Raw genomic sequence first — 24,623 nt, forward strand, 5'->3', positions numbered from 1 at the left:
TATGTTGGGTTTTATTTCAGTCTGTCACAGGTTGTTTCTCTAAGGCTCACTCTAAAATTCAGGTTAGGGTTGATGAAGGGAGGCTGCTAGGAAAGCTGGGTTCCAGAAGGTTTTTTTCCAAAGTCATACGTGGGTGGTTCTTGTCTTAGATGAGGCTGAGAAACAAGCATTTCTATCTCAGAAGATTATTTTTAAATCACTCCGGATTACTCAATTAAATTGCAGGTACTTCTGTTAAAATACTGGGTGTGTGGCAATAGTGATGCATCTTTTCAGGTATTTGAGGCAATACAAGAAGAAAGGTGTGCATCTTCCAGGTGTGCATCTTGCATAATACAGAGAGACTTTCAGTTTAGCTTGGTGGCAGTTGACACTGCATTAGGAAAACTGCACTCACTTGAGAAGTTCTCTTTTCTCAGTGTTAGTAACTACCAAAGGTGGAAAAAAAAAATATAGAAAACTGAATTAGCTCTTACTACAAAACACCATCAAAATTTGTTTTAATAACGCACTACTGCCAGAATTATGCATTCAAAGATACACCCAAGAAAACTGACAGCTGTTACTTTATCTTATGTATACAATTTGGTGCAAGAACAGGATCTGAAACAGTTGTACTTAGCTATAGAACAATGTATATTTTTACTGCATTTCTTTTTATTTTGTATAGCCTTACTGCAGTTACGTTCTGTATTTGTTCTAAATTATTATTTTGAAAAACAAATATATTAATGCCTCTTGAAGTTTCAAACAATAGATCTTATGCCTGTATTTATCTTCAGTTATAGAACCAGTCACTAAGAAATTGCCTGGAAGTTTCAGTGTGTTCTCTTTTTGGATGTGTCTTAATGCTGCAAAAGTGTTTATAAAGACAGAGACAGTAATTTGAAGCAAAAAAGGAATGTTCTTTTTTCTTCATTTATACGTTTAGTCAACTGCACATTTTTACCATTACTCCTATTTAAGCTAATTTTTTATGGTCATTTGACAAGTTGATCAGTTGCCAGTGTGGAGCATGCAGCCTTCAAGTGCTCAGACTTAATGGGGAACACATAACCAAAGAACTAATAAAATTCAATTTTACAAATCTGCTGCTTTCAGTTTAATGTGTCTGAGGCTAGCAATTTTCAATTAAAATGGGATTAGGTAGGGAATTCATTTTTTTGGTTTGATCAACATGATTGTGAAGCTGAATTTATATTTATTTAGATTTAGAAGTGATAGTAGTACTTAATAATGAGTGATAGCAGTACTTGAAAAAAATGAAGAATTTTGGTGCAAGATGTAAATACATGTAGCAAATTGTTTGTTTTTCAGCACCTACTGGGAATAAAGAAATAATTTCCCATATCAGTCAGCATGGAGGCAAATGGCCATACTGGTTTAAAAAAATGGGTAAGTCCACATATGCAGTACTTTTAGTTTATTTATAATTTTACTTTTTTTTTTTTTTACTTTGTAATTTTATTTGTATTTCTGTTTAGAAAATCTTCAGAAACTTGGGAACTACACCTTGAAACTGCAAGTAGTATTGAATGAAAGTAATGCAGACACTTATGCCGGAAGGCCTCTACCATCTAAAATATTTAAATTTACTATTATAGGTAAGAATTTCAGTCATACCAATTTTCTTCTACTTTTAGTGTTCCTATTTGATTCATTGTATATCAAAATTATTCATGTGTTAGGTGAGAGATAATTTTCAGCACTGAAAAATAGCATTTGCATGTCAAACATGAAGCACTTCAAGGAAAAAATAATTTTTTGTCTAATAGGTTTTTATCTCACCTGTAATGTGTTGGCTCTGCTATACAGTTTTGCAAAAAAGTGTGGTGGAATCAAAAGCTTTCCCCTGATGTGAACTTTTCTAAATGTACTTAATAAAAATAAACTTTTACTTAATTAGAATCACCCTTTTTCCTCATGCCATTGGCATAAATATTCTTTCATAAAACTAATATTCATTAGGCCAATTTTCATGCATAAACTGCAGAGAGAAACTCATTTATAAACAGGTTAAGCATTTTAAATATGCATGTTAAGATTGAAGTGTCTTTTTTAATTAAAAGAAGAATGCTATGCAAAACTAAACTCTCATTGAGTTATAATGGGTGTGTACCTTTTGGATTAACCATATAACCAAAATATTTACTGGAATACCAGAACAGAAATAATACTGTTAAATACGTCTGATGTTACTCTGCCTTGCCATACTCTCTGGTATGCATGTGTGTGGCCTAAAATAGTATGTGACTGATTATATATTCCCAAGTCAGATAATGGGTTCTGATTTTAATGGCACTGTAGAAGACCATAAAATATACAGTGTACAGTGACATCTTGTTTTTAGTACAGCCTTGCAAGTCCTGTTTCTCTCATCCTCTAAGATGTTAATTTTATTTCCTAACTTATTTGTGTGCATTTTTACCTGTTAGTGGCTAGTTAGTTCTTGTTTATAAACCTTTCTCTGGAGAAGGTTTTTGTTAGTTTTTTTTTTTTTGCTGAAAAGACTTCATTCCCAGGGGAAATAGGCATATATTTCTGAAAAAGGCGTAAAACTGTAGACTAGTTTGAAGTTGCTCTTTCTGTCCAGAAATATGACACACAATTTTTTTAAAATTATAAAGGAGTAATATGTTGTCTGTAAAGGAGATTTCATAGGATTAAAAAAAAAAAATATCTGTGCTTTTGATTCTGTACATCATAATTCATCTTAATGAAAAACTGTAGTTATTTGCTTGCTAAATTAATTTGCAAAAATACATGCTAATTACAGATCATACATTCCCTGCTCCATCTTATCACCATGAATCATCCTTTTATGTAAGTGCGCTTATATACAATAATCAGAAAAGTTGTGGCCTACATGCATTAAAAAAATAGATCTTCTCTTGGTCTCTGGCTTTCAGTCTCCAGTTCAAAAGGAAAAGTTTTGTTCAACCCTTTTGCCATTCTGTGACTTTGCCTTTTTCTGCAGTGGCAAAAACCAGGCCAAAAATAAGCTAGGAATGACAGGGGAGGAAGAGAGTTACCAGCAGCCCTATGAGGGAGTGATGGACATGGTTGATGATCAAAAGGCCTGGAGCAATATGACAGAAAAAACACAAAATCAACAAAATGAGGCTGAAGTGAGCTCACCTCCAGCACTTGCATGTATGCAAGGAAGTGCCTACAAAGGCACCGTTAGAGAAATCGCCAAAACCCCTTTGGCGAAATCAGCATGCTTTAGTGCCTCTCTGAACTGCACGTGCGCTAGTGCATCCAGCATGGGTAATAAACATGTTGAGTTAGAGAAAACAGGGCAACGTTGTAGATCTTGCTAGAATCGTGGAGATATGGTGGGATGGCTTACGTAAGTGGAGTGTTGGAATGGATACGGGCTCTTTAGGAAAGACAGATCAGGAAGACGAGGTGAAGTTGCCTTTTGTGTACAGCTGGAATGCATGGAGCTCTGCCTGGGGATGGATAGTATGAGTGAGGGTTAAAGAGCAAACCAGTATGGATGACACTGTAGTGGGTGTCTGCTATAGGCTACCTGACCAAGAACAAGTGGATGAGGTCTTCTACAGACAGCCAGAAGCAGCATCATGTTCACAGACCCTGGTCTTCATGGGGGACTTCAACCACTCCAATATCTGCTGGAGCGACAACACAGGAGGACATAAGTGATACAGGAGGTTCCTGGAGTGCATCAATGGCAACTTCCTGACTGAAGTGATAGAACAACCAATAAGGAGAGATGCTTTGCTGGACCTCATACTCACAAGCAAGGAGGAGCTCTTCAGGGATGTGAAAGTTGAAGGCAGCCTTGGCTGCTGTGACCATGAGATAATAGAGTTCAGGATTGTGAAAGAAAGAAGGAGGGCAAAAAAGAACCCTGGATTTCAGGACAGGAGACTTTGGCCTCCTCAAAGATCTGCCTGGTGGAGTTCCATGGGATAAGGCCCTGGATGGAAAGGGGGCCCAAGAAGGCTGGTTAATGTTCACAGATTACCTCCTCCAAGCTCAAGTCTAGTCCATCCCAATGAATAGTAAGTCAGGCTTTGCCAAGAGGCCTGCATGGATGATCAAGGAGCTCCTGGCAAAAAAAAAGAAGTATATAGAAGGTGGAAGTGGGAACAGGTAGCTTGGAAGGCATACAGAGACACTATCCAAGCATGCAGGGATGGAGTTAGGAAAGCCAAAGTCCAATATGAATTGAAACTAGAATCCCTGGCAAGGGATACCAAAGGCAAGAAGATGGACTTCTCTAAACACATAGATGACAAAAGGATGACTGGGGTAAACATGGACCCACTGTTGAATGAAACAGGGAACACAGGACATGGAACAGGCTTTGATGCTGAACACTTTCTTTGCCTCCATATTTACTAGTAAGAATTCCAGGCCTGAGAGACTGGTGGAAGGTCTGGAACAAGGAAGATATACCCTTGGTGGAAGAGGATCATGTCAGGGAATACCTAAGCAAACTGGTCATACATAAGTCCATGGGCCATGATGGGTTGCATATATGAGGCAGAGAGCTGGCTCATGTCATTGCGAGGCCACTCGCAGTAATTGCACAATCATGGCAATTGGGAGAACTGCTCGATGATTGGAGGAAAGCAAATGTCACTCCTACCTTGAAAAAGGTCAAGAAGAAAGGCTTACGGAACTACAGGCCTGTCAGGTTCGTCTCGATCGCTGGGAAGGTGATGGATCGACTAATCCTGGAAACCATTTCCAGGCACGTGAAGGACATGATGATCATCAGGAGTAGTTAGCAAGGATTCACCTTCCAATCTATCAAGCTAGTCATTTCATCATAGGTGAGCAGTAGATGTTGTCTACCTAGACATCAGTAAGGCTTTTAGCAATGTCTCCCTTAAGATCCTCATACAGAAACTGATGAAGTAATGGGCTGGATGAGCAGACAGTGACGTGCATTGACAACTGACAGAATGGCTGGGTTCAGAGAGTGGTGATCAATGGCATGAAGTCTAGTTGGAGGCCAGTAAATAGAGGTTACCCCAGGAGTAAATAGAGTCAGTACTGGGTCTGATCCTGTTTAACGTCTTCATTAATGATCAGGATGATGGAGCAGCTTGTAATTTCAAGTTTGCTGATGACAAAAAGCTGGAAAGAGTGGCTGATACACTGGAGAGTTGTGCTGCCATCCAGAGGGACCTTAACAGGCTGGAGAAATGGGCTGACAGGAACTTCATGACGTAAGTCCTGCACCTGGGGAAGAACAACACCATGCACCAGTACAGGCTGGCACTTGACCGAGTGGAAAGCAGCTATGCAGAAAAGGACCTGGGGGTCCTGATGGACGCCAAGCTGAACATGAGCCAGCAATGTGACCTTGCTGCAAAGAAGAGCAACAGCATTTTGGGCTGCATTAGGAGTGTTGCCAGCAGGTTGAGGGAGTGATCCTTCCTCTACTCGGCACTAGTGAGGCCACAACTGGAGTACTGTGTCCAGTTCTGTGCACATTACAACACAGACACAGACATACTGAAGAGAGTCCAGCAAAGGGCTGTGAAGTTGGTGAAGGGACTGGAGCGTCTTGCATATGAAGAAAGGCTGGGAGAGCTGGGGTTGCTCTGCCTGGAGAAGATTCGTGGGGATCTTACCGGTGTCTATAAATACTTGAAGGGAAAGTGTAAAGAAGATGGAGCCAGGCTCTTTTCAGTGGTGCCTAGTGACAGGTCAAGAGGCAGTGAGCACACACTGAAACACAGGAGGTTCCCTCTGAACATCAGGAAACACTTTTTCACTGTGAGGATGACCGAGCACTGGCACAGGTTGCCCAAGAGGTTGTAGAGTCTCTGTTCTTGGGGATATTCAGAAGCTGTCTGGACATGGTCCTGGACAACTGGCTTTAGGTGGTCCTGCTTGAGCCAGGGGTGTTGGCTAAGATGACCTCCAGAGAACCCTTCCAACCTCAACCATTCTGTGAGCTTCATCTGCAAGGGGGACGGGGAAAGACAAAAACTACTACTTCCTTTGTGTTTAATATTAAAGTTAATATTTTCGTCACAAGTTCAGGAGGTAAAGCTAACATCTGTTTCCAGAAGATCAAGAAAAAAAATAGATACTTTCAGTAGCCTTGTGGTTTTTTTCACAAAACTAGAGGCTTTGAATGCAAATCCTTTAGGCAGAAAAGAGTTCTTTGTAGCATATTCTTCTAAAAGCTTCTGCAAAAGTATTATTGGCAGAATACAAAAAGGTATTCTTGTATGATAATACAGAAAAAAGTGCTTGGCATTACTTGAAAAGAGCTATTATTTAAACATATATCTGAAAACCTGGCATTGAAGTCTCAAGATACTTCTGTGAAGTTCCAATAAAAGAAAAAAAAATAAAATGTTTCTCTGCACGAATACATAAGTGAACCTTGTCTGCTCCTTCTCTATCTCTTTACCATAGCAAAAAGAGAATCTTAGAAGTTGCAAAGTTGCATTCTGTATTTTAAAAATTCTTTTCCAATAGTGTTGTGGCTTTCCCTAGCATGGCAGCCTTCAATTAAAGGTTGCTTTGGCCATAACAGTTGAAATGAACAAATCTCCTTGGAAAGGAATATACACTTTAAAAATCTAGTCAACTAATATTTTGGCATTTTTAACACAAGGGATACCAAAACCAGCTTTTGCTATCTGTTGCTGCTTTATTATCTAGTCAGAAGATAATTTGACACTTTTAATATCTTCAGTCTTGAAAAGTGAATATTTCAAGACTTTATTTGTGCAATGTTTTGTGTTGTCTCAGAAGCAGCCATAAATCCTCAGTGTCATTATTCAAAAATATTAACACTTGTGTGACTTTCTATGTATACAGATTCTAAAAATCAAAAAAAGAACAATTAAAATCTAAACTGAAATCAACAGCTTCTTTGAGAAACAAATTATTTCTGTAATAGTAGGTGGTTGTTCAGTGTACAGTTCTTGGTAAGGTAAAAAATTCATTGTAAATGCTGGTTAAAACTGAACTTCCTAAGTCAGTCTGTTTTGCGGTTTTAGTTCAGACACATTCTTTTGGTAGCTATTCATTTTGACAGTGCAGAAGTTGTTTTACTGTTATTTTGTCAAATCATTTTACAGTTTATCATTCACTTGTAAATAAAATTGTAATCACTGTACAGTTGAGGTCTTTTTGCTGTTGTAGCTGATAAGTAATTTTGTCCAATACAAGGTAACATTTCCCGCCCCCCATGATCTTCACATCTCTTGTGCAAAAGAAGCTCCCTGATCATGACACCTGTAGGCAGTGAAGGTAGTTGTTGAGTCCAAAATAATTAGATAGGATATTTATCTACCCTTCAGCTCAGCACTCTATTGCTTCTTTTTTCAAAGGTCACTTGGCCAAGACAGTTTGATTCCACAAAACATTACTCTGATTTGCAAGCTCCCATTTGTACTGCTCTGTTTGGTCTAATTTTTTTAGTGCCTAATTGAAGCCAGTCTAATGGGGCAGATTTCACGGGAAGGATGCACTCACATTTCTTTTTCAAATACTCATCATTACTCATCTTTATCTTTCCAATTTGTGATAGTTGTAGAATAAAATTGTTTTGTTGCATAAATGATTTTAACAGACTTAAAGCAACTAAATGTTTAAGGAAAGCTGTCCACATTCAGGTGCTGTACTGATTTTCCAAGTACTTTGGGGGTTTTGGCTGTCCTGTTATATTTCTCATACCATGGTCTACTGCTGTTAACTACTGGTTTTATGTTAGTGTAAGTTAAAAGAAGAGGATAAATCAATAAACCATGATTTTGGTTACAACAGCATTCTGAACAGCCTATTTACTTTGAGGCTGAAAACCACTTGACTTAATCACAGCCTTAATTAAGAAAAAGCCAGTGAATACACATAATTACTTCTAAAAATGTATTATTCTTTTCTCCTAGAGGGCAAACCAGAGAAGTTTTCAGTTGGTCTTTTAGAGCTTCCTTTTCGAGTTGGAGTACCTTTTAATATTCCTTTGGAACTGCAGGATGAATTTGGTCATGCAACACAGTTGGGAACTGGCATTAAACCAATTCTTGAAGCTAGGTAATTCAGCCATCTCTTTCTTTTTTCTTTTTTTTTTTTTTATATTTTTGTCCTTTCTTCATGTGACATTAATATAGTAATTCTGTGGGGTTTGTCTGAGTGATACACTGGATACTTTTCACATAAATTAACTGGCATTTTTGCTTTTATTTCCATAAGAATATCTGAAAGTATCTTGTATATTAAAACACTGTGTTGATTTTAAAATTGATTCTGTTTTGTTTTCTGTGTATTTTTCTAGTGGATTGACATTGCAGTATGAAGAAATAACTGCAGAAACAAAGTGCGTCATTAAGGGTGTCACTGCTAAAGGCAGTATAAATAGTTGCCAGGGCAAGGTAGGCTAATGAGTTTAAACTTGAAGTAACATATTCAAAAAAAAAAAAAAAAACCAAACCCAAAATGCAGAGCAAATAGTTTTTGTGTAAAATGGATTGTCACATACTGTTATCTAAGTTTGGTCTACACTAATGAATACAAGTATTTCTTGGGATATTTTCAAACCGTCTCTTACAGCTCTACCTGGAGAAATTTATCTTTCCTACAGCTGCACCCTGTTAGCTGATGCGACTGGAACTAGAGGGGCTGATCAACACATGGGCGTGTGGAAGAGTGTACCCAGCATGCTAAGTCAGCTGTCTTAGTTTAAACTGGTGCTGAAATTGGTTTAAATAATCCTGGTGACTTTCACACTGAAATAGCATAGGGAGCACTGAAATCTTTCATACTTGTAGTTGAGATGATGAGTAGTAATAGTTAATGTGAGTGGTAACTACTTGAGCTTCTCTAGACATTTCCAAAATGCTGTTTTCACTTCTGTAGTAAATACATGTCATCCACATCCAACCTGTTACTGATGGATTCTCAGCACCTAGTCAAGCTGCTAATTTACTGTAAAAACAAAAACATATGTTACATGCTGAAAAGATTTCTTTCAAGAAACAGATCTTAATGGTTCTCATAAATACAGATTTGAAGATCTTAAAAAATAATTTTAAAATCATGTATATGGCATATTTACACAGTATTCTAACCAGGTCCTAATCCTTTCATTTATTTTTGCAGCCTTGCATAGTAAAAACAAAGCTAGGAACCGAGGTGGCTGAAGATACCTCATTGTACTGTTTATATTGTTGCTTAGAAAAAAGCAAATAATGTTGCTGGTGGAAAGGTGTATAGAGAGAAGAGGGAGCATATACATGCTTGTTGAAAACTGGAGGGTGTTGAATGTAATAGATTTTGTGGGTAAAGCTCAGAATTTCAGGTGAAGGGCAAGAATAATGACAGAAGATAGAGGTGGATTATGGGAAATAAATTGTACATGGCAAGACATAAATTTGGTGAGGGGCAAGACCAAGAGTCATTCAAGGAACTTGCAGTACAGAAATAATATCCTAGCGTAATAATGGAAAAGGGCTGTTATTTTCTCACGTTGCTTAATTGCATAAAATGTTGGAGACAATACAGGAACTGGCACTGAAAGTAGCAGTTCTAATTTATATGAAAAAGGACTGTTTAAGATGGGAATGAAAAATAATGCAAAAAGCAGGATGATGGGACAACAGACTAAGAACAACAGATAATTTTAAAATGTAAATACAGTGTAATTTTCAGTGCTTAATTTAAAATAAACAGAGAAGAACATAAGAGAAATTTTCAGTACCTTGAAAGTTTATTTTTAAATGGTTGCAGAACAGCTAAGATATCTCAGAGAAACAGCTAGTAATAGGATTGAGAGAACAAAAAGGAAGAAATGGAAAGCATGGAAAAAGTTAAAGTGAATTTTTTGGGGAAAGGAGTAAGGAGAAAAATGTCAAAGGAACAATCATGCCAAATGTAGAAGAGAAACTTGATTGAGATAGGAAGAATAAAATATCTGAGTTGTCAATGAAGGAAGCACTGATAGAGAAGAAGGGGAAAGCAGACTTCATTTACTTATGTAGTCACTGATTTAATTCCACCCAAACTAGGCAAGACGTGTTTTGATTGTGGGTGGATTCAAAGAGAAAATTTTAAGACAAGTGTGTAAGCAATAGCAGCATGACTGCTCTGTTATAGGATTTCGAATACAGTCAGGAGAAGGGTGAGGAAGAGAGTTTAAAAAAGGAAAATAATATTTCTTTTTTTTTTTTCATTTTAAAGTACTGGAGTACACATAGAATCAGACTTGAAAGCAAGAGGAAACTAGATAAAGGGATCATGAAGGATAAGGGAAAAGAACTTCCCTAGAGGACACAGATGTTGAAAGATTAAAAGGAATGAAGTTAAAGACATAAACCGATTAATTAGAGGCACAAAATAGTGCAGTATTAAGAAGATGGTATTAACTTAAAATTAATATTGCAGAAAAGGGTTTGAAACTAAAAGAGGAGGAGCATGGGAGGAGTGTCTAGTGCATGAGTACAAAGCTTGATTGGATGAACTACTGAAGAATTCAACTTACTAACAGCAGCTATCAGCTATACTGGTTTCCTATGTTTTTATTTTCTACGTTATTTTTCCCTTCTTTCCTCCTGCTTTCTCTCTTTTTTTTTTTTTTTTTTTTTTTTCTTCCCCCAGTCCTCCAACACGTAATGTTAATATATTTTGCCCTCCCTTTTTCTTGTGGTTCACCATTTGGTTTAATGGGGCTCCAGCTGATAGGTGCTGCTTGCCTTGCAGGCAGACCAGTATGGCTGGCTGGTCACAGCTGGAGAGTTTTCATGCACGTGTGGCCAGCCATGTGTTTGATGTGGAGCTCACGTGTTTGATGTGGCTGCAGTTGTGATGCACCTGCCCAGGTCTCATTGCACTTTCTGCTTCTCTTGCCCAGCAAACCAAAAGAATTGCCTGATTGTTTTCATCCAGTCTACAAGGTGTTAATATTGCAGATACCCTCTCAGACATGGGAAGGGCATAAGTCAGGATTATGAAACTAAACCTTTCCAGAGGCAGCATTTCTGAACATGTAAAAATGACAATTCATGAATTGCAATTCAAGAATTGCAATATTCTCAAATATAAATATATAAAATAGGAAATACACATATCTGCAGCGCAACTAGTTTTTTAAAGTTGGAGCTTTTAAGATTATTGATTAGACTGCTTCATTCTCTGATTTTAATATGAAAATCAGTTTTAGTAATGCAGCAGTTGGTTTTTTTTATGGCCTTACTCAGCGATGGGATGGATCGTAATTGTGGTGCCTTGCTTCAGGCAATTAGCTAGGGAACAATAAACACAACTTGCAGACCCTTTCTTTAAAACTACTTTTTTTGAACTGATACATTGTTTTTCCCCACTAAAACAGCCTCTAAGCAGGAAACCACAGGTTATGATAGCTGTTTTTAATGGTTTCAGAACCATGTAGTTTAACGTGCACATCCTGGATTGAATGTCTCTGGGAGTAACAACACCAAAAAAAACAGATTTTAGTACAGTGAAAAAATCTTGGTTTATGTAGCAGTGCAAGAAAATTTGGATAGACTTCTGAAATTTACATATATATGAATTGACGTGACTATGTGAGATAATTTATGATCTGGCTTTGCTTAAGGTTAATATTTAAAATATTTTTTCATTAGAACTTTAATCTGAAGGTTACCCTTCCTGGTTTGAAAGAAGACACACAAATCTTTAAAATAAGATTGCAGCCTGGTAAGTATCCTTAAAATATGTAGTGAATTTCTGATGAATTTTATTCTGACAGTATTAATGAAATGCTTCTTATCCCAAGAAGATACAATATTTAGTGAGGCATAAAAAAGGATATTGTAGCTCATGCAAGTGATGACTGAAACTAAATAAAGCTAAGGGCATGCCATTCTGGGCAGGAGTAACATCAGACTCACAGCCCAGTCTTGTCTATTGTAGGAGCTGGAATTTGTCTGCTTACTTGAGAGTGATTTTTCACTTCTTTTTAAAATTATATCAAATATTTTTCTAATGTAGCACAACTGAATGAATGAATTTCTTATCATCTCTGTTTTCTTCAGCATTAAGCTCTTTAACCTGTACTAATCTGCATTAACCTGTTCTCCCTGTAGAAAACATCTTGTGAGTGAATAAGTGCTTGTTCAGTTTCTTACCCCAGCAAAGGGGGGATGCTTTGGTAGTTGGGATTGTGTCTGAAATTTTTAGTGTTACATGTTGACTTTACCATAATGCAAGAGAGGAATATAGAAGTCTGTAACTCCACTGCCCTTACCACAATTTTATGTTTTGTGGATGTCTTGATACTGAGAATTCCCTTGTACGATACCTGTTATCCTTTGTTACCTGGATTTTTCTGGATTTGGGAGATAAGGTATAGTTTGAAGGCTAATTTTTGGCTTCCCAGATTGCCAAACTTTAGGCTTTCCCATCTCATTTTGCAGAGAAACTGTGTACTTTAAGCGATGCACAGTTTATTCCATTATTCTTTATCTGAGGAGTTAAGGCTTCGTGTAGAAAATGGAGTGGAATGGTCTGACTTGAGACAGATTGTATTGTGTATTGCTCAGTTATTTACCTTGGACTGAAGGCAACTTCATCCTTCATTAGAATCTTTTGCTTTTGGCAATGTAGCGATGCTTCACTACCTCTTCTCATTGGACTTATCCTTGGCTTTTAAAGCTGGTTTTTGAAGAAGGAGTGAATAAAAGCTATTTCAGTCTTTCCTGTTCTTCAACCAGTGAGTTTGAAATGAAAGTTTTAATGAATGATGCATAAAGGATGTTTCTGAAAAATGGCCTTCTTTGTTCCTTCAGAACTTGTCTTTTAATAATAATCTATCGCTTCTCTTTTTAAAACTGATAAAATAATTACATGTTCCAGGGGGTAGACTTACTTGAATAGCTTCACTTTACTATCCAAGTAACGCTAACAAAGTTTTCTTTTGCATTTCTTTGCATGCGACTTGTAGCTGTGGTGGCTTTGGTAATTAAACTGCTGCACATCATGTTTGATCAGATATGTCAGCATTAATATCTTCAGCTTTAACATGTCAGGAGAAAGCTCCAAGTTTCTTTTTGATGAATGCATATCTATATTCATCAAAATGTATGTATCAGCATAAACCAATACACTCAAATTGGTGTAAATGGTTTGTTACCACAAATGTCTTGGTAGCTTGGCTTTAAAAACACTTTGAGATAGCAAAAAATAAAATCCAGTGTCTCACAAGTTATCTAAAATAGAACCAATGTTCTGCAATTGTGCATTTTTACAGGTCCTCCTCGTCAATTGAAAGTAAAACCAGATTCTGACATTCTAAAGATTGAAAATGGTACAGCTTTCCCCTTTCAGGTTGAAGTACTGGATGAATCAGGAAATATAACAGCACAGCCAAAGTTGATAGTTCATTGTAAGGTAAATGCATTTCATTATGTGTTATAAGGATTTTGATACTTGCTTCCTAAAGGGCTGGGAAGAGAGCCTATTTTGGCATCTAGATGGAATTTATTATCTTTAATAATGCTTTTGAAGTTTCTGTAGCTTGTGTCATGTTTTAAACTCAGCTGGCAGCCAAACACCACACAGCTGCTCGCTCACCCTCCCCCCACCCAGGCGATGGGGGAAAGAATTGGAGGGGTAAAGGGAGACTCGTATGTTGAGATAAAAACAATTTAATAATTGAAATAAAATAAAACAATAACAGTAATAGAAAGTACAAATGGGTAATGCACAATGCGATTGCTCACCACCTGCTGAGATACCCAGCCCGCTCCTGGCAAGTGATCCCAAAGAAAACCAAGATCCTAAAACCGCAATCCCAAAAGCGAGGGAGAACCCCCCTCCTTCCTGGCCAACCCTCCTTTAGATACTGAGCATGACATTACATGATACGGAATATTTCATTGGCTAATTTGGGTCCTATGCTCTGGCTGTGCTCCCTCACAGCTTCTTGTACACCTGCGCACGGGCAGGACACAGGGAGTTAGAAAGTGTTTGATCTCTTCATCTCTTAGCAACAACTGAAGATATCAGTGTATTATTAACATTCTTAGACCAAATCCCATAGTGAATCCAAAACACAGCACTATTCTAGCTACTAAGAAGGAAAATTAGGTATCCTAGCCGAAACCAGGACAGCTTGGTAACCATAACTTTGACTCTCTTGCCTCATCTATTATGAGTCATTCAGTAAATTTCAGAGTCAGAGGAACCTGGCCTTAGAAATGGAAGAGAAAATTATGTGAGGATATATAGCTACAATTTTAAGGTATTTTAGGTCTGTTTGCCATATACAGTGCTAAAATTTGTTCAGGAAAAATCTTCATGCAGCTTGCTTTTTTTTTAAAAGATGAAAATGCAAGTCTAGTGCCTAAAAATAATATTAGACAAGACTATTATCATAAGAACTTGTCTAAGTTCAGAAGGGAATGCAGGCATTACTGTGGCTTTTAGAAGTAAAAAATTTTTGTCCTTTTTGACCTAGTTTTTTTTTTTTGAACTAAAGAAAGTGACTTTTCCAATTCTAGTGAAATCAGTCCAGCAATAACAGGTAAACAAATCAAAATATTTTTCCCACTGCAAAATAATCTGCATTCCATTTACACTTTATATCCATACATTTTCTTCCTGTAGATGGTGTCTGCAGTAGTATGATGACATGTTGAACTTGAGATTTAAATTCTGTTTAATGTATCATTTTTAGAAAATTAATGAAAAGGAGATTTATTTAACAACTTAATTGAATGTATTGCCGTAATGGCAAAAGAGACTAGTATTTATGTGTTAATACAAAACAGTTGAATAGATACTAAATTTTACTTCCGTAACTTCTTCCTTTCTCCCACACATCTCTTATCACCTGCAAAAAAAATACAGATGTTGATCTTTCAGTCTTCTGGAAAACTGAAATCTATCAAATTTATACGTAATAATCCTATGTATATTTGAATTTGTACAAATAATCATTTCTGGAGTAATCCTAGTAGTTCTGTTAAATAAACCTGAAGTTTAATTTTACATTTTAAATAGTTTTTAGGTGCTTCAAACCTCCCTGTGTATTCTGTGGACTGCAGTAATGCAGGAACAAACATTTTAACTGGTCCAGTTATACATGTACAGAATATCAAGAAAGACCAGATACTGAAAGCAAGGATTGAAATACTTGTAAGTATTGATTGGGATGTTTGGATGAACAAAAGTTTGAAAACAATTTATTATACTGTCTCACTAGTGTACTGAAGTCTTTTATGAAGAAACTTAACCCCCAAAAGTTGCTGTTTTAGTTACCATGAGCCTGATAATCAGGTGGCTGCCTGATTCTCTCTGGGAAATCATAAAAAGGCAAAGAATTTTTTCCATTTTTTCTTCACCTCTTTATTTCTGAAATCCCTGAAGTGTTTCAGAAATATGCGTTATTTCTGAGATTTTTCTTCCCCTTTTTGCTCTCTGGATTCTTCGGACAAATTGCCTTAATTACATAAATACTTAGAGCCAGAAATGGTATGGCAACATGTTCCCCAAAACTTCAGTGAAGAAAGATACATTTTTTCAATGGTTATAAATCAATAGCTTTTTATAGCATTTCAGTCTTAAAGCTCTGAAGTTCAAACTTTTTAAATGCTGTTGAACATCCTAGTTCTCTGGTAGTCAGGAGAGCCACACTGCTGGAGAAGATAAGACTGGTGGTGTTTTACCCTGCAAATGTGTAAACAAATACTAATATGGCAAGGTGACCTTTATGAAAGGATACTTACGAGTACTCTTAAGAAGTATTTTGAAAATTCTATACTATAGTACTTTTGGAATAGAAAACATTTTCTAAATAGCTAGCATCAATTCTAGTATCTGTTAAAAGTTGTAAGTATTCTGGCATATCCTTTTGATTTTCTTTTGACAAGGCACACCTGGTAATGCAAAGTAGTACCATAGGCTATTATGGAGTTATATTTAGGCATATATGTATATTTAATATCTTAATTATATATCTTTTTTTTCCCCATGCATAGAGTTGTAAAGATGTGCCACCAGTGGAAAAGATTATTAAACTTCTTCCTAGCAGTCATGTTGCAAGACTACAGGTTTTAAGTGTGGATGGACAAAAAGCGATTCAAATTAAACATCAGGATGAAATCAACTGGGTTGCTGGCGATGTCATGCACAACCTTATATTTCAGATGTATGATGAAGGAGAAAGGGAGATACATGTAACTCCAGCTGTGGCAGAAAAAATCAAGGCAAGTACTTTTGCATGAACAGCAGCAGAATATGGAGGAGAGATACAATGCTGATTTCTCTAAAATCCATAGACATCAATCTACAAAATAATATTCCTCAAGACTGTGTTATTAAACATGGGAACTTCACTCTCTGCTTAATAAATTTTTAAAAATCATTTTATTGAAATTGTGTCCTTAATGAGATGAAGACATTTAATGAAATGTTAAGTAATGCTTCAACGTAGTGTTATGAAATGCAGCTTAGTAATTTCCAGTGCTTCTCCTAAACACAATCAAATAATTCTGACATAGTTATGATTCTTCAGATCTGGGCTTTTCCCAACATTTAGGAACCTTGAATAGGAATATTCCTTCATGAAGATTTTGCTTAGCTATCTTATCCTGCTGCCTGTGTACATATGTGGAGCCTAATACAAAGGTAGAGCCTCACCAAATATGTGACACGTTTTTTGGTGGGGTTTTTCAGAATCAAATCTTTACTAAGTCAAGATAAGTGAGAGAAACTTAATGTATGTTTTGCTTTGTTTGGGGTTTTTTTTAGAGTGGTTTTCGGTATTTGGGAAGGTAGCATTGGTTACTGTTGGGAAATGCACAGGCTTTCCATTGAAAGCTTCTATTGCCTGTTTGTTACTTCAGCATATTTAGAATGACCACAGATATATTATGTAGCTAGTCATCAATAATTTAAATTTTGATTAATTTAAGAAATTTTAATTTTAGGTTAACTGGACACCTAGAATTAACAGAGAACAGTTGATTCAGGGATTATTGCCTGATGTAAAAGTACCAACATCAGTAAAAGATGTACGTTACTGTCTAATTACTTATCTTGATGACCATGTGTCTTTGGAGAGTGCATTCACAGTCAGGTTTGTTCATTTGAAATACTTTTTTATGAATTATGTTGTTGGCAAAGAATTGTAGATTGGTTCTACAGAAGCTGAAATAATGAAAGCAGTTGAGAAATTAATGGGGGAATGTAGGGTTGGGGAGAAGGTTATGCAAATTGTTTACAGATGAGAACATTACCTGTGTGAAATACTCCATCACGATCTGTATCTAGCCCTGTAATCAGATTTGTACGTATACATACACTGAAGAAAATTATTGCTATCTTTGAAAACTTTCAGTAAACATTAGCTTATAGAATAACTAGTTTTACTGAAGAGTCACGTCACTGGTTACCAAAAAGAAATATCACTATGAAGTTAATTGTTACCCTTAGAGAAGTTATTACTCTGAAGCTAAAGACAGTATTTATGTAGCCAAGTGCTGGATACCTGCATCTGGTATCTCAGTCAAAAGTGACAGGCTGTAAATAAAACTTTAAAATTTCCTGTTTATCAGCAGTCTCAGATCAAGGAACTTTTATTTCAGTGTTATTCTATCGCAGTTGTCATAAAAATTAACTGGGGGTCATTCTAATGGAACGTTTAAAGATCTTTTAGCTTAGAACACACAAAAGGAGTTAAAAGCATTGTGTTGGATAACTCCTAAACCTTAAATAACTTACAGATGTTAGGTAATTCATAAAGATTTGAGGAACCAGCATATAACACATGTTAACCTTCATCAAGTAAGCAGAAGGAAAGTCTGAGATTGTTTTAAAAGCACCCCAGAAAGCATTTTTAAGAATCTAGTGTTAAGCATAGTTTAGGCTGATGACTTCCACTTTATCATTGCAAAAGAGGAAATGGAAATCTGATTTTTCTTTTTTTTATAGTTTTCTCCATAATTTTTGTAATGTGCTCTGGTTTTGTTTTGCCTTTAAGAAGAAACTGTGTCACTAAAATTTTAAGCTATCTTAGTTGTAATCAGGTCCTTGAGTCAGGAAATATTTTCATAGCAAGGGAGACTAATACCTTTATGTACATATCAGGATATTAGAATTGGTTTTATAGTAATAGATGTATTTTAATATGTAGACAATTGTATGTTACTTTGATTTAGAGGTGTTGGGGATGGGTTATTTCAAGATTTAAGATACTCCCAAACTTGAATTCTGCTTTGTCTGGCTAATGATCTGATCTGTGGTAAAATACTGGTAGGCAAGTTATTACAGATAAGACAAAATCCCATAACACTGTTGTGGTTTGTTATGTAAGTCGTGTCTGATAAGCTCCCTCTCATAAGATTGAGGTGAACTACTATGTAAGTTGTGTGCACACCAGGCTTGATCCTGTAAATATGTGCAAGGATAAAATTAAAAAAAAAAAATTCCAGTCAGAATTAACTGCTGTATGCTTTATCACGCCTGCTATTATAAGTGATTACCTTCATGATTATGTCAATTTTCTTTTCATATGCCGACTTAGACCACTTCCTGATGAACCCAAACACATTAAATGTAAATTAAAAGGACCAAACACACTGCAGGTGGGTGAAGAACTACAAAGTGAAATTGGTGAGTATTTGAATATTCTTTAATTTTTTAAAAGATACATTTCTTTTTATTTGCAATTTATTAACCTATTATGTATACAGTTGTCATCAAGAATGAATTCTCTTCAACTATTTTACTATAAAAAGCAGGTTTACATGCTCATTCATGAAAGGATGATCAGACTTCTCTAATTGCCATTTTACAATTCTGGAAGTTGCTCTCCAATAAAATTCACCTCTTAGTTTGTACATTGGGACATTTGTCACACTGAGTTCAAGTTGTTCATAAATTTTTGTTTAGTTCATGTGTTCTGAAATCTTACAGGGCATAACGGCATTCAGACTATTTCAAAGGCACAAACTTAAAAGTGAAACATTTTATGGTTAACTTTAACCTAAGAAGAAGGCATGTTAGAGATCAGTCTTCTCATTCTCCTTTGGTTTCTGTATGCAGTTGCCTCATGGCATAGTAAGAAATAAAAAATTCTTATATTATTTTGGGACATTAAAAACTTGTGTGTGAGTGAAGAAAAGCACATAGAACAAACTAACAGGTTGAAAAACAGCTTTCAGTTTTAAGATTTTTTTTTTTTCCTTTTAACTTCATACCAAGAAATAATCTTTTTATTCAGAAAAAGTGGGAAGCACAAATATGTGATATGACTATACAGATACTTTTTTTTAATTTAATAACCTTTTGATACCCACAAGATAGGGGGATCTTATCAATGTATACAAACATGAAGGAAGTGTGCAAAGAGGACAGAGCCAGGTTCTTTTCAGTGGTGCTCAGTGACAGGACCAGAGGCACTGGGCACAACCTCAAACACAAGAGGTTCCCTCTGAACATCAGGGAACACTGTTTCCCTGTGAGGGTGACCCAGCACTGGCACAGGTTGCCCAGAGAGGTTGTGGACTCTCCATCCTTGGAGATACTCAAAAGCCATCTGGACACATTCCTGGGCAACTGGCTCTGGGTGGCCCTGCCTGAGCAGGGAGATTGGACCAGGTGACCTCCAGAGGTCCCTTCCAACTTCAGTCACTCTGTGATTCAGTGATACTCGTAAATTTTCTCTATATTGTGTGTATGTTGTATAATGTTTCATTAAAGCAGCCGCTGAGGTAATCATCTTAATAATCATTTTAATCATCATCATTTTTTTTTTTGACAGATGTAATGATTACAGATCAGTATGGAAATCAGGTTCAGACAGTAACATCTGCATGTGTAAATTCCCTAGGAGTTTCTGGGCCTGGACTTGATAAATCAAATTTGAAAATAACTTGGCAGGTATAAATTTATAAGATGTCATATAGTTTATTTCTCTATGGCCTTTGTGTGGTAATTGTCTTAATTCTGTCACACAGAATTGAACCAAAACTGTAGAAAGGTAGTCAAATTAAACACTAGTTGGTAAGCTGTGAAAAGATAGAGACTTAAAGCATTAAAATCATATGATCCTGTTCTAAGGAATACAGCAGCATCTGTTAAAAACCTTATTACTGCTGCAGCTATACAATATGGGGGCCGGTTCACTTCATGCTTGAGTCAGGTTTGCTTTGTTTCCAGTCCATTGTTCTATATCTTCTAACTTCTTTTTAGGGTTTTCTTCTGTGTTTGTTTATGGTGGTACAGTTGATTTTATGATCTTTTGAAGAACTTTGTAGAAGGGACTAATGATATTGTCTGCCATAGTTTAATTTAAAATGTGTTCTATACCTTTTAAAATATATTGGATATAACTAAGTTGTACATGACTCTTATATGCTGAAAATCAGGTTCTCTAGAAATGCTTGAGTTTGAAATTGATCGCTTCTTACACAAGGAGTCCATTTAATTTAACAAAAGTAATAGTAGTTTAATTTTTAGTCCACTGTCTCACAGTAAAAACAGCAAATAGTGTCTAACAGGCATAAATGTTAAAATACTGTATTGAAAAAAAAATGAATAAATGATACTTCCCTTTATTTGTTCTTGATAAAATCTTCTTTTTATTTCTTAATAGGAAAGTACTCTAACAATGAGAGTAAAAGGTATTCGGTTTAAACCTTGTTTACTTGGTAGCAAAGAATTGTGCTTTGCTTGGCGTGAATTTTCTGACTTTCTCAGAGTAAACTTAACTGCAGGATCCCCTGCTAAATTGCAGTTTGTGGATTGGCCAGAGTTAGAAAAGGTAAGTTGAACAGTTTTGGTTTGGAAAAAAACAATGGGGTCAGTAGTCAGAAGGTCTTTATTTTGGAGCACAGGATGCATAGCTGAAAACCCTGATTTCTTAATATTGATACTTCTAAAAATTGTCAGAATATGACAGCTCTAGAGACGTTTTTTATTCTATACAGGACAGCATAACACAAGCAAAACAAGTATTTTGCAATCTGTCTAATGATACAGATGTGTTTTAAATGGGACTGTATATGTGAATCGTTTTTCATACAATAGCTAACTACATCAGTTTTTTAAAAGTGAACTTACTTGGGAATAATCTAAGTCATATTGTATTTACAACACTGTATTCCTTAATATCTCTTAAACTGTTTATTGTATTCCATTTGCACTTCAACGGATGATGTATTTTTCTTTTTTTTTGGTGTAGCAATTTTTCTGTAGGCTGGATCCTAACACCCATCTTCCACTGCAGTTTGCCAAAGATACTGTCCTTAATGGCTCATCTCTCCTTTATCTGTTATTGGGTTTTTTTGATGTTCAGGATGTAGGAAGGTAGTCCCAAATTTACTTAAGTTTGCAAGTGTTTATGGTCAGAAAGTGGGGAAGGGTGTACAGTACTTGTATCAAATGAAAAGGATGGATATTTTTGGTACTACCCATTTATTTGCTGGCTTTTTTTTAATCATTTTTCAATGTTTACTTTGGCTATTCAAATGGTAAAAGAAAATTGGGTCTCTGAGTAGAGAACAAGCATAAAGATTGGCATTGGAAAAATGGATAAGGAAGTTACTGAAGAAAAAAGTGAAACAAAAGGTTCAGAGAGTATCACTACTATTTTTACTCTCTAGAAGGCTGTCAAGGTGTATCAGAACATAAAAGTTTTAGGCCATTTGCTCTTTCTACAACAAGGAAACTGTTTGATAAACCTCTTCAGAAACACGTCCCTCCTTTTAGTCACATCAACACAAGTAACCCATGTGATTCAATCCAAGTGGTGTATTTTATAATTACAAGAGATTGTAAATAGGAAAACTCTAGAATTATCTTCCTGGAGTTTTACAATTCTGTCATGGTCTAGCTGTTATGGAAGACAAGTAGTATGGAAAAGGTAGACAGTATTGCTCTGGGGACTCCTGACCTACCATGGAAGTCTGATATACCTAGAACAGAATAGTATAATGCGTTTGTATCTCTTCCAGCCTGTTGCAGTGATTAATGGTAGAGAATTGCAGAAGCCCCTTATTGTTCAGCTGTGTGATCAGTGGGGAAATCCATCTCCTGAACCTAATGTCAAAATCAGCCTTACAAAGGGTAACAACTTAAAGGTAAGCATAGGCCTTATGTGAACTTTGTTTAACACAAATTTTTGTTGTCATGGCTACATTATCTTCTTAATTTTCAAGACATTTTTGGAAACATGAATAAAATATTGTAAGGGCACAAAAGAATAATTAATCTCATATAATAGTGGTGTTAATGAGTAATGTAAACAGTTCCCAGGACAGATTGCTCAACTCCCTTTCATTATAACAATCACAAATATAACAAAATTCCCATAGTATATTGTCCCAGTGTAATCAGTATATATTCTGGATCTTCTACTGAACCTTTTTCCAAATTCTGCATGCATACCACTCCACCCCATTCCACACTTTTATCTGAGGTATTTTACTGAAGAAGAATAATAATAATAATGATGAGGATGATTATATGGTCCAAACTGGCAACCAAATCACTTTTACCTGTGGTTCTTTGATTGTGGTTCCTGAATGTATGACTTACGGTCTGTATATAAGGTTAGTCAGCAGGTTTGCTCCCTGTTTGATTATCCCTGAGAAAAGCATTGGCAGTATAAACCAAATTAAAACAATGAGGATGCAAATCTAACCCAAATTTAAGCGGTTACTGTCCTTTCCATGAGTTTCAGGTGGTCTGCACATTGGTCTGTAGGAAGAAAGGAGTTTGACAGAATACCCCATTCATTAAAATTTTTGTTCTTGTTATTGGAAAAAAGAAAGAGTCAAACTGTGAAATGTTCCTAACTGTCAGTGCAGCGACTGTTATATTGAATGTGTACATTATCAATACAGGATATATTCATCCACCTCTGAACATGACATTTTTTTTCATGCAGGGCTGGTTTTGTTCCCTTTTTGTTCCTGCTTGCCATGCATTTGTATCCCTCAGTTCTCTCAGAACACACGGCAGCCAAGAACTTTATTTTGCTTGCCCCTCAAGAACTGCCACAGCCTGACCTTTCCCCCAGTTTAGCTATGCTACTATTACTTATTTTTACTGTCTTTATATCTTGAACATTTCTCTTCTGAATCTCTTGCCATAGAAGCCTGCCTCACAGTTTGGGACTTTTTTTCTTTGCCTCAACTACTGCCTTTTGTCACGTCCTGCTCAGACGAGGGAGACAAGTGACTTGGATTTGCAGATCCCCAATGGAGCAGACAACAAGTCTCCAGTCTAAACATTTATTAACTACTCACAATGTACTAATTGAACACACGATAGTTGGCTAAGTATATAGCAAGTTGTGGCAAGCAATATAATATGCCTTGCATTTCTTAATGGGAAGGGGAAAGAGGGAGATAGAGGGAATGGGGAAATACAGATCACCAGTCTGGGTTTCTGCGCTGATCCCACCGGCGAGGGTTCCAGGAGGCACAGGAGGCATCCGTCTTTTTCACTGGCATTCGTCTTCTTCGCTTCACTGCACTCTCCAGGCCCCCATTCTTGATTTATGCACACTTTCCTTGGGTCCGTCCCCTAGGTCGACCCACATACCTACGTATCCCATGTACGGGGAGGAGGAGTAAGGTGTTTCATGGGATGATGTAATTAGCATGATCATGTTAGCCCTCGTTAGCATATTGAGGGGTGTTAACTTTAATACGCATTTCGTGGATAATGAAGCAAAGGTCATTCACCAGACAGATGGCCCTTGAAGTCTGGCCAGGTGCACCAGAGCAGAGCCGTCCTGTCTTCACAGGGCTCCCTCCTCCAGCTGCATCTTGTGTTATTCGGGCAGCCTTATCAGCTTCAACCTCCACACTATCCACCCTGTGACTCATAGTTTTGTCTTGCGAGTGTTTGAGGCATTTCTTTGATCATCCTCAACTTTTGCTTTCTCAGACTGTTTTCCTTAGTTTCTCGCAGGCCTGGTTTCTCATCTCTCACACCTTTGTGAGGGCAGCTGCAGCTCTTCGGGGCTTCCACTTAAGTTCTTGAGAGAGCATACAACCTTGACAGTAACACTGTGGTTGTGCCACCTGATCAAAGAGATGTTGTGGTGGCATGCTGTGTCTTTTCAGATACTATGCCTTCCTCCAGGGAGGAGCAGCAGCATGTTTTAGAAACTCTGCATGCTCTTTATCCAAGTGCTATGTGTCCACGAGAAAGTCTTCTGAAAGCCAAGGTGGATCATTGTTATAATGTGTTTATTACAGTGTGCGCTGATGGAGCTTAACACCGGTGCCATTTCTAAGAGTTACTTTCATACATTAGCAGAGCAACCAACTGCATATTGGCTGAACATACATCAGATCAGTATTCATGAGTGTCTTGGAGAACCTCTTTAGAGAACTGTCTTGCCTTGGCATTTCAAATAGGTTGTATGCACAGTCTCCCAAAGGAAATGATGAGCTTCTCGGAACTGAAATTCTCAGATAAACTATCTGTCTATATTTCACTTCCCATCCTCTAAGTCTCCTAACCCTGATATTCTGTGGTTGCAGCATGCATTTCCTGTACTCCGTTATCTTACAGGTCCAAAACTAAATGAGCATGGCTGAACAGAAACACTCTGAACTCTTACGTGCAGCTCAGTAGTGGAAATGCACAAAGCACTGGTTCCTGTAAAAGCTAAAAATCTTTTCATT

At 36.8% G+C, this 24,623-nt stretch overlaps 1 protein-coding gene across 3 annotated transcripts in view; it reads left to right on the plus strand.

Moving 5' to 3' along the window:
• SMCHD1 (structural maintenance of chromosomes flexible hinge domain containing 1) overlaps positions 1–24,623 on the plus strand; it is an 89,466-nt gene that overhangs the window by 36,362 nt on the left and 28,481 nt on the right. For all 3 annotated transcript variants that reach the window (XR_012622898.1, XM_074821325.1, XM_074821312.1), the window contains exons 18-30: positions 1,318–1,395; positions 1,485–1,604; positions 7,893–8,037; positions 8,279–8,375; positions 11,601–11,673; positions 13,226–13,365; positions 14,980–15,114; positions 15,957–16,184; positions 16,908–17,056; positions 18,503–18,591; positions 19,742–19,860; positions 20,576–20,743; positions 21,936–22,061. Coding sequence is in view for 2 of the 3 variants with exons in the window: in XM_074821325.1 (XP_074677426.1) it covers positions 1,318–1,395; positions 1,485–1,604; positions 7,893–8,037; positions 8,279–8,375; positions 11,601–11,673; positions 13,226–13,365; positions 14,980–15,114; positions 15,957–16,184; positions 16,908–17,056; positions 18,503–18,591; positions 19,742–19,860; positions 20,576–20,743; positions 21,936–22,061 (1,667 nt within the window). In the remaining variant the exon portion in view is untranslated. The remainder of the gene's footprint in view (positions 1–1,317; positions 1,396–1,484; positions 1,605–7,892; positions 8,038–8,278; positions 8,376–11,600; positions 11,674–13,225; positions 13,366–14,979; positions 15,115–15,956; positions 16,185–16,907; positions 17,057–18,502; positions 18,592–19,741; positions 19,861–20,575; positions 20,744–21,935; positions 22,062–24,623) is intronic.

The sequence above is a fragment of the Strix aluco genome, chromosome 1 (genome assembly GCF_031877795.1).
Source record: "Strix aluco isolate bStrAlu1 chromosome 1, bStrAlu1.hap1, whole genome shotgun sequence".
NCBI lineage: Eukaryota > Metazoa > Chordata > Aves > Strigiformes > Strigidae > Strix > Strix aluco.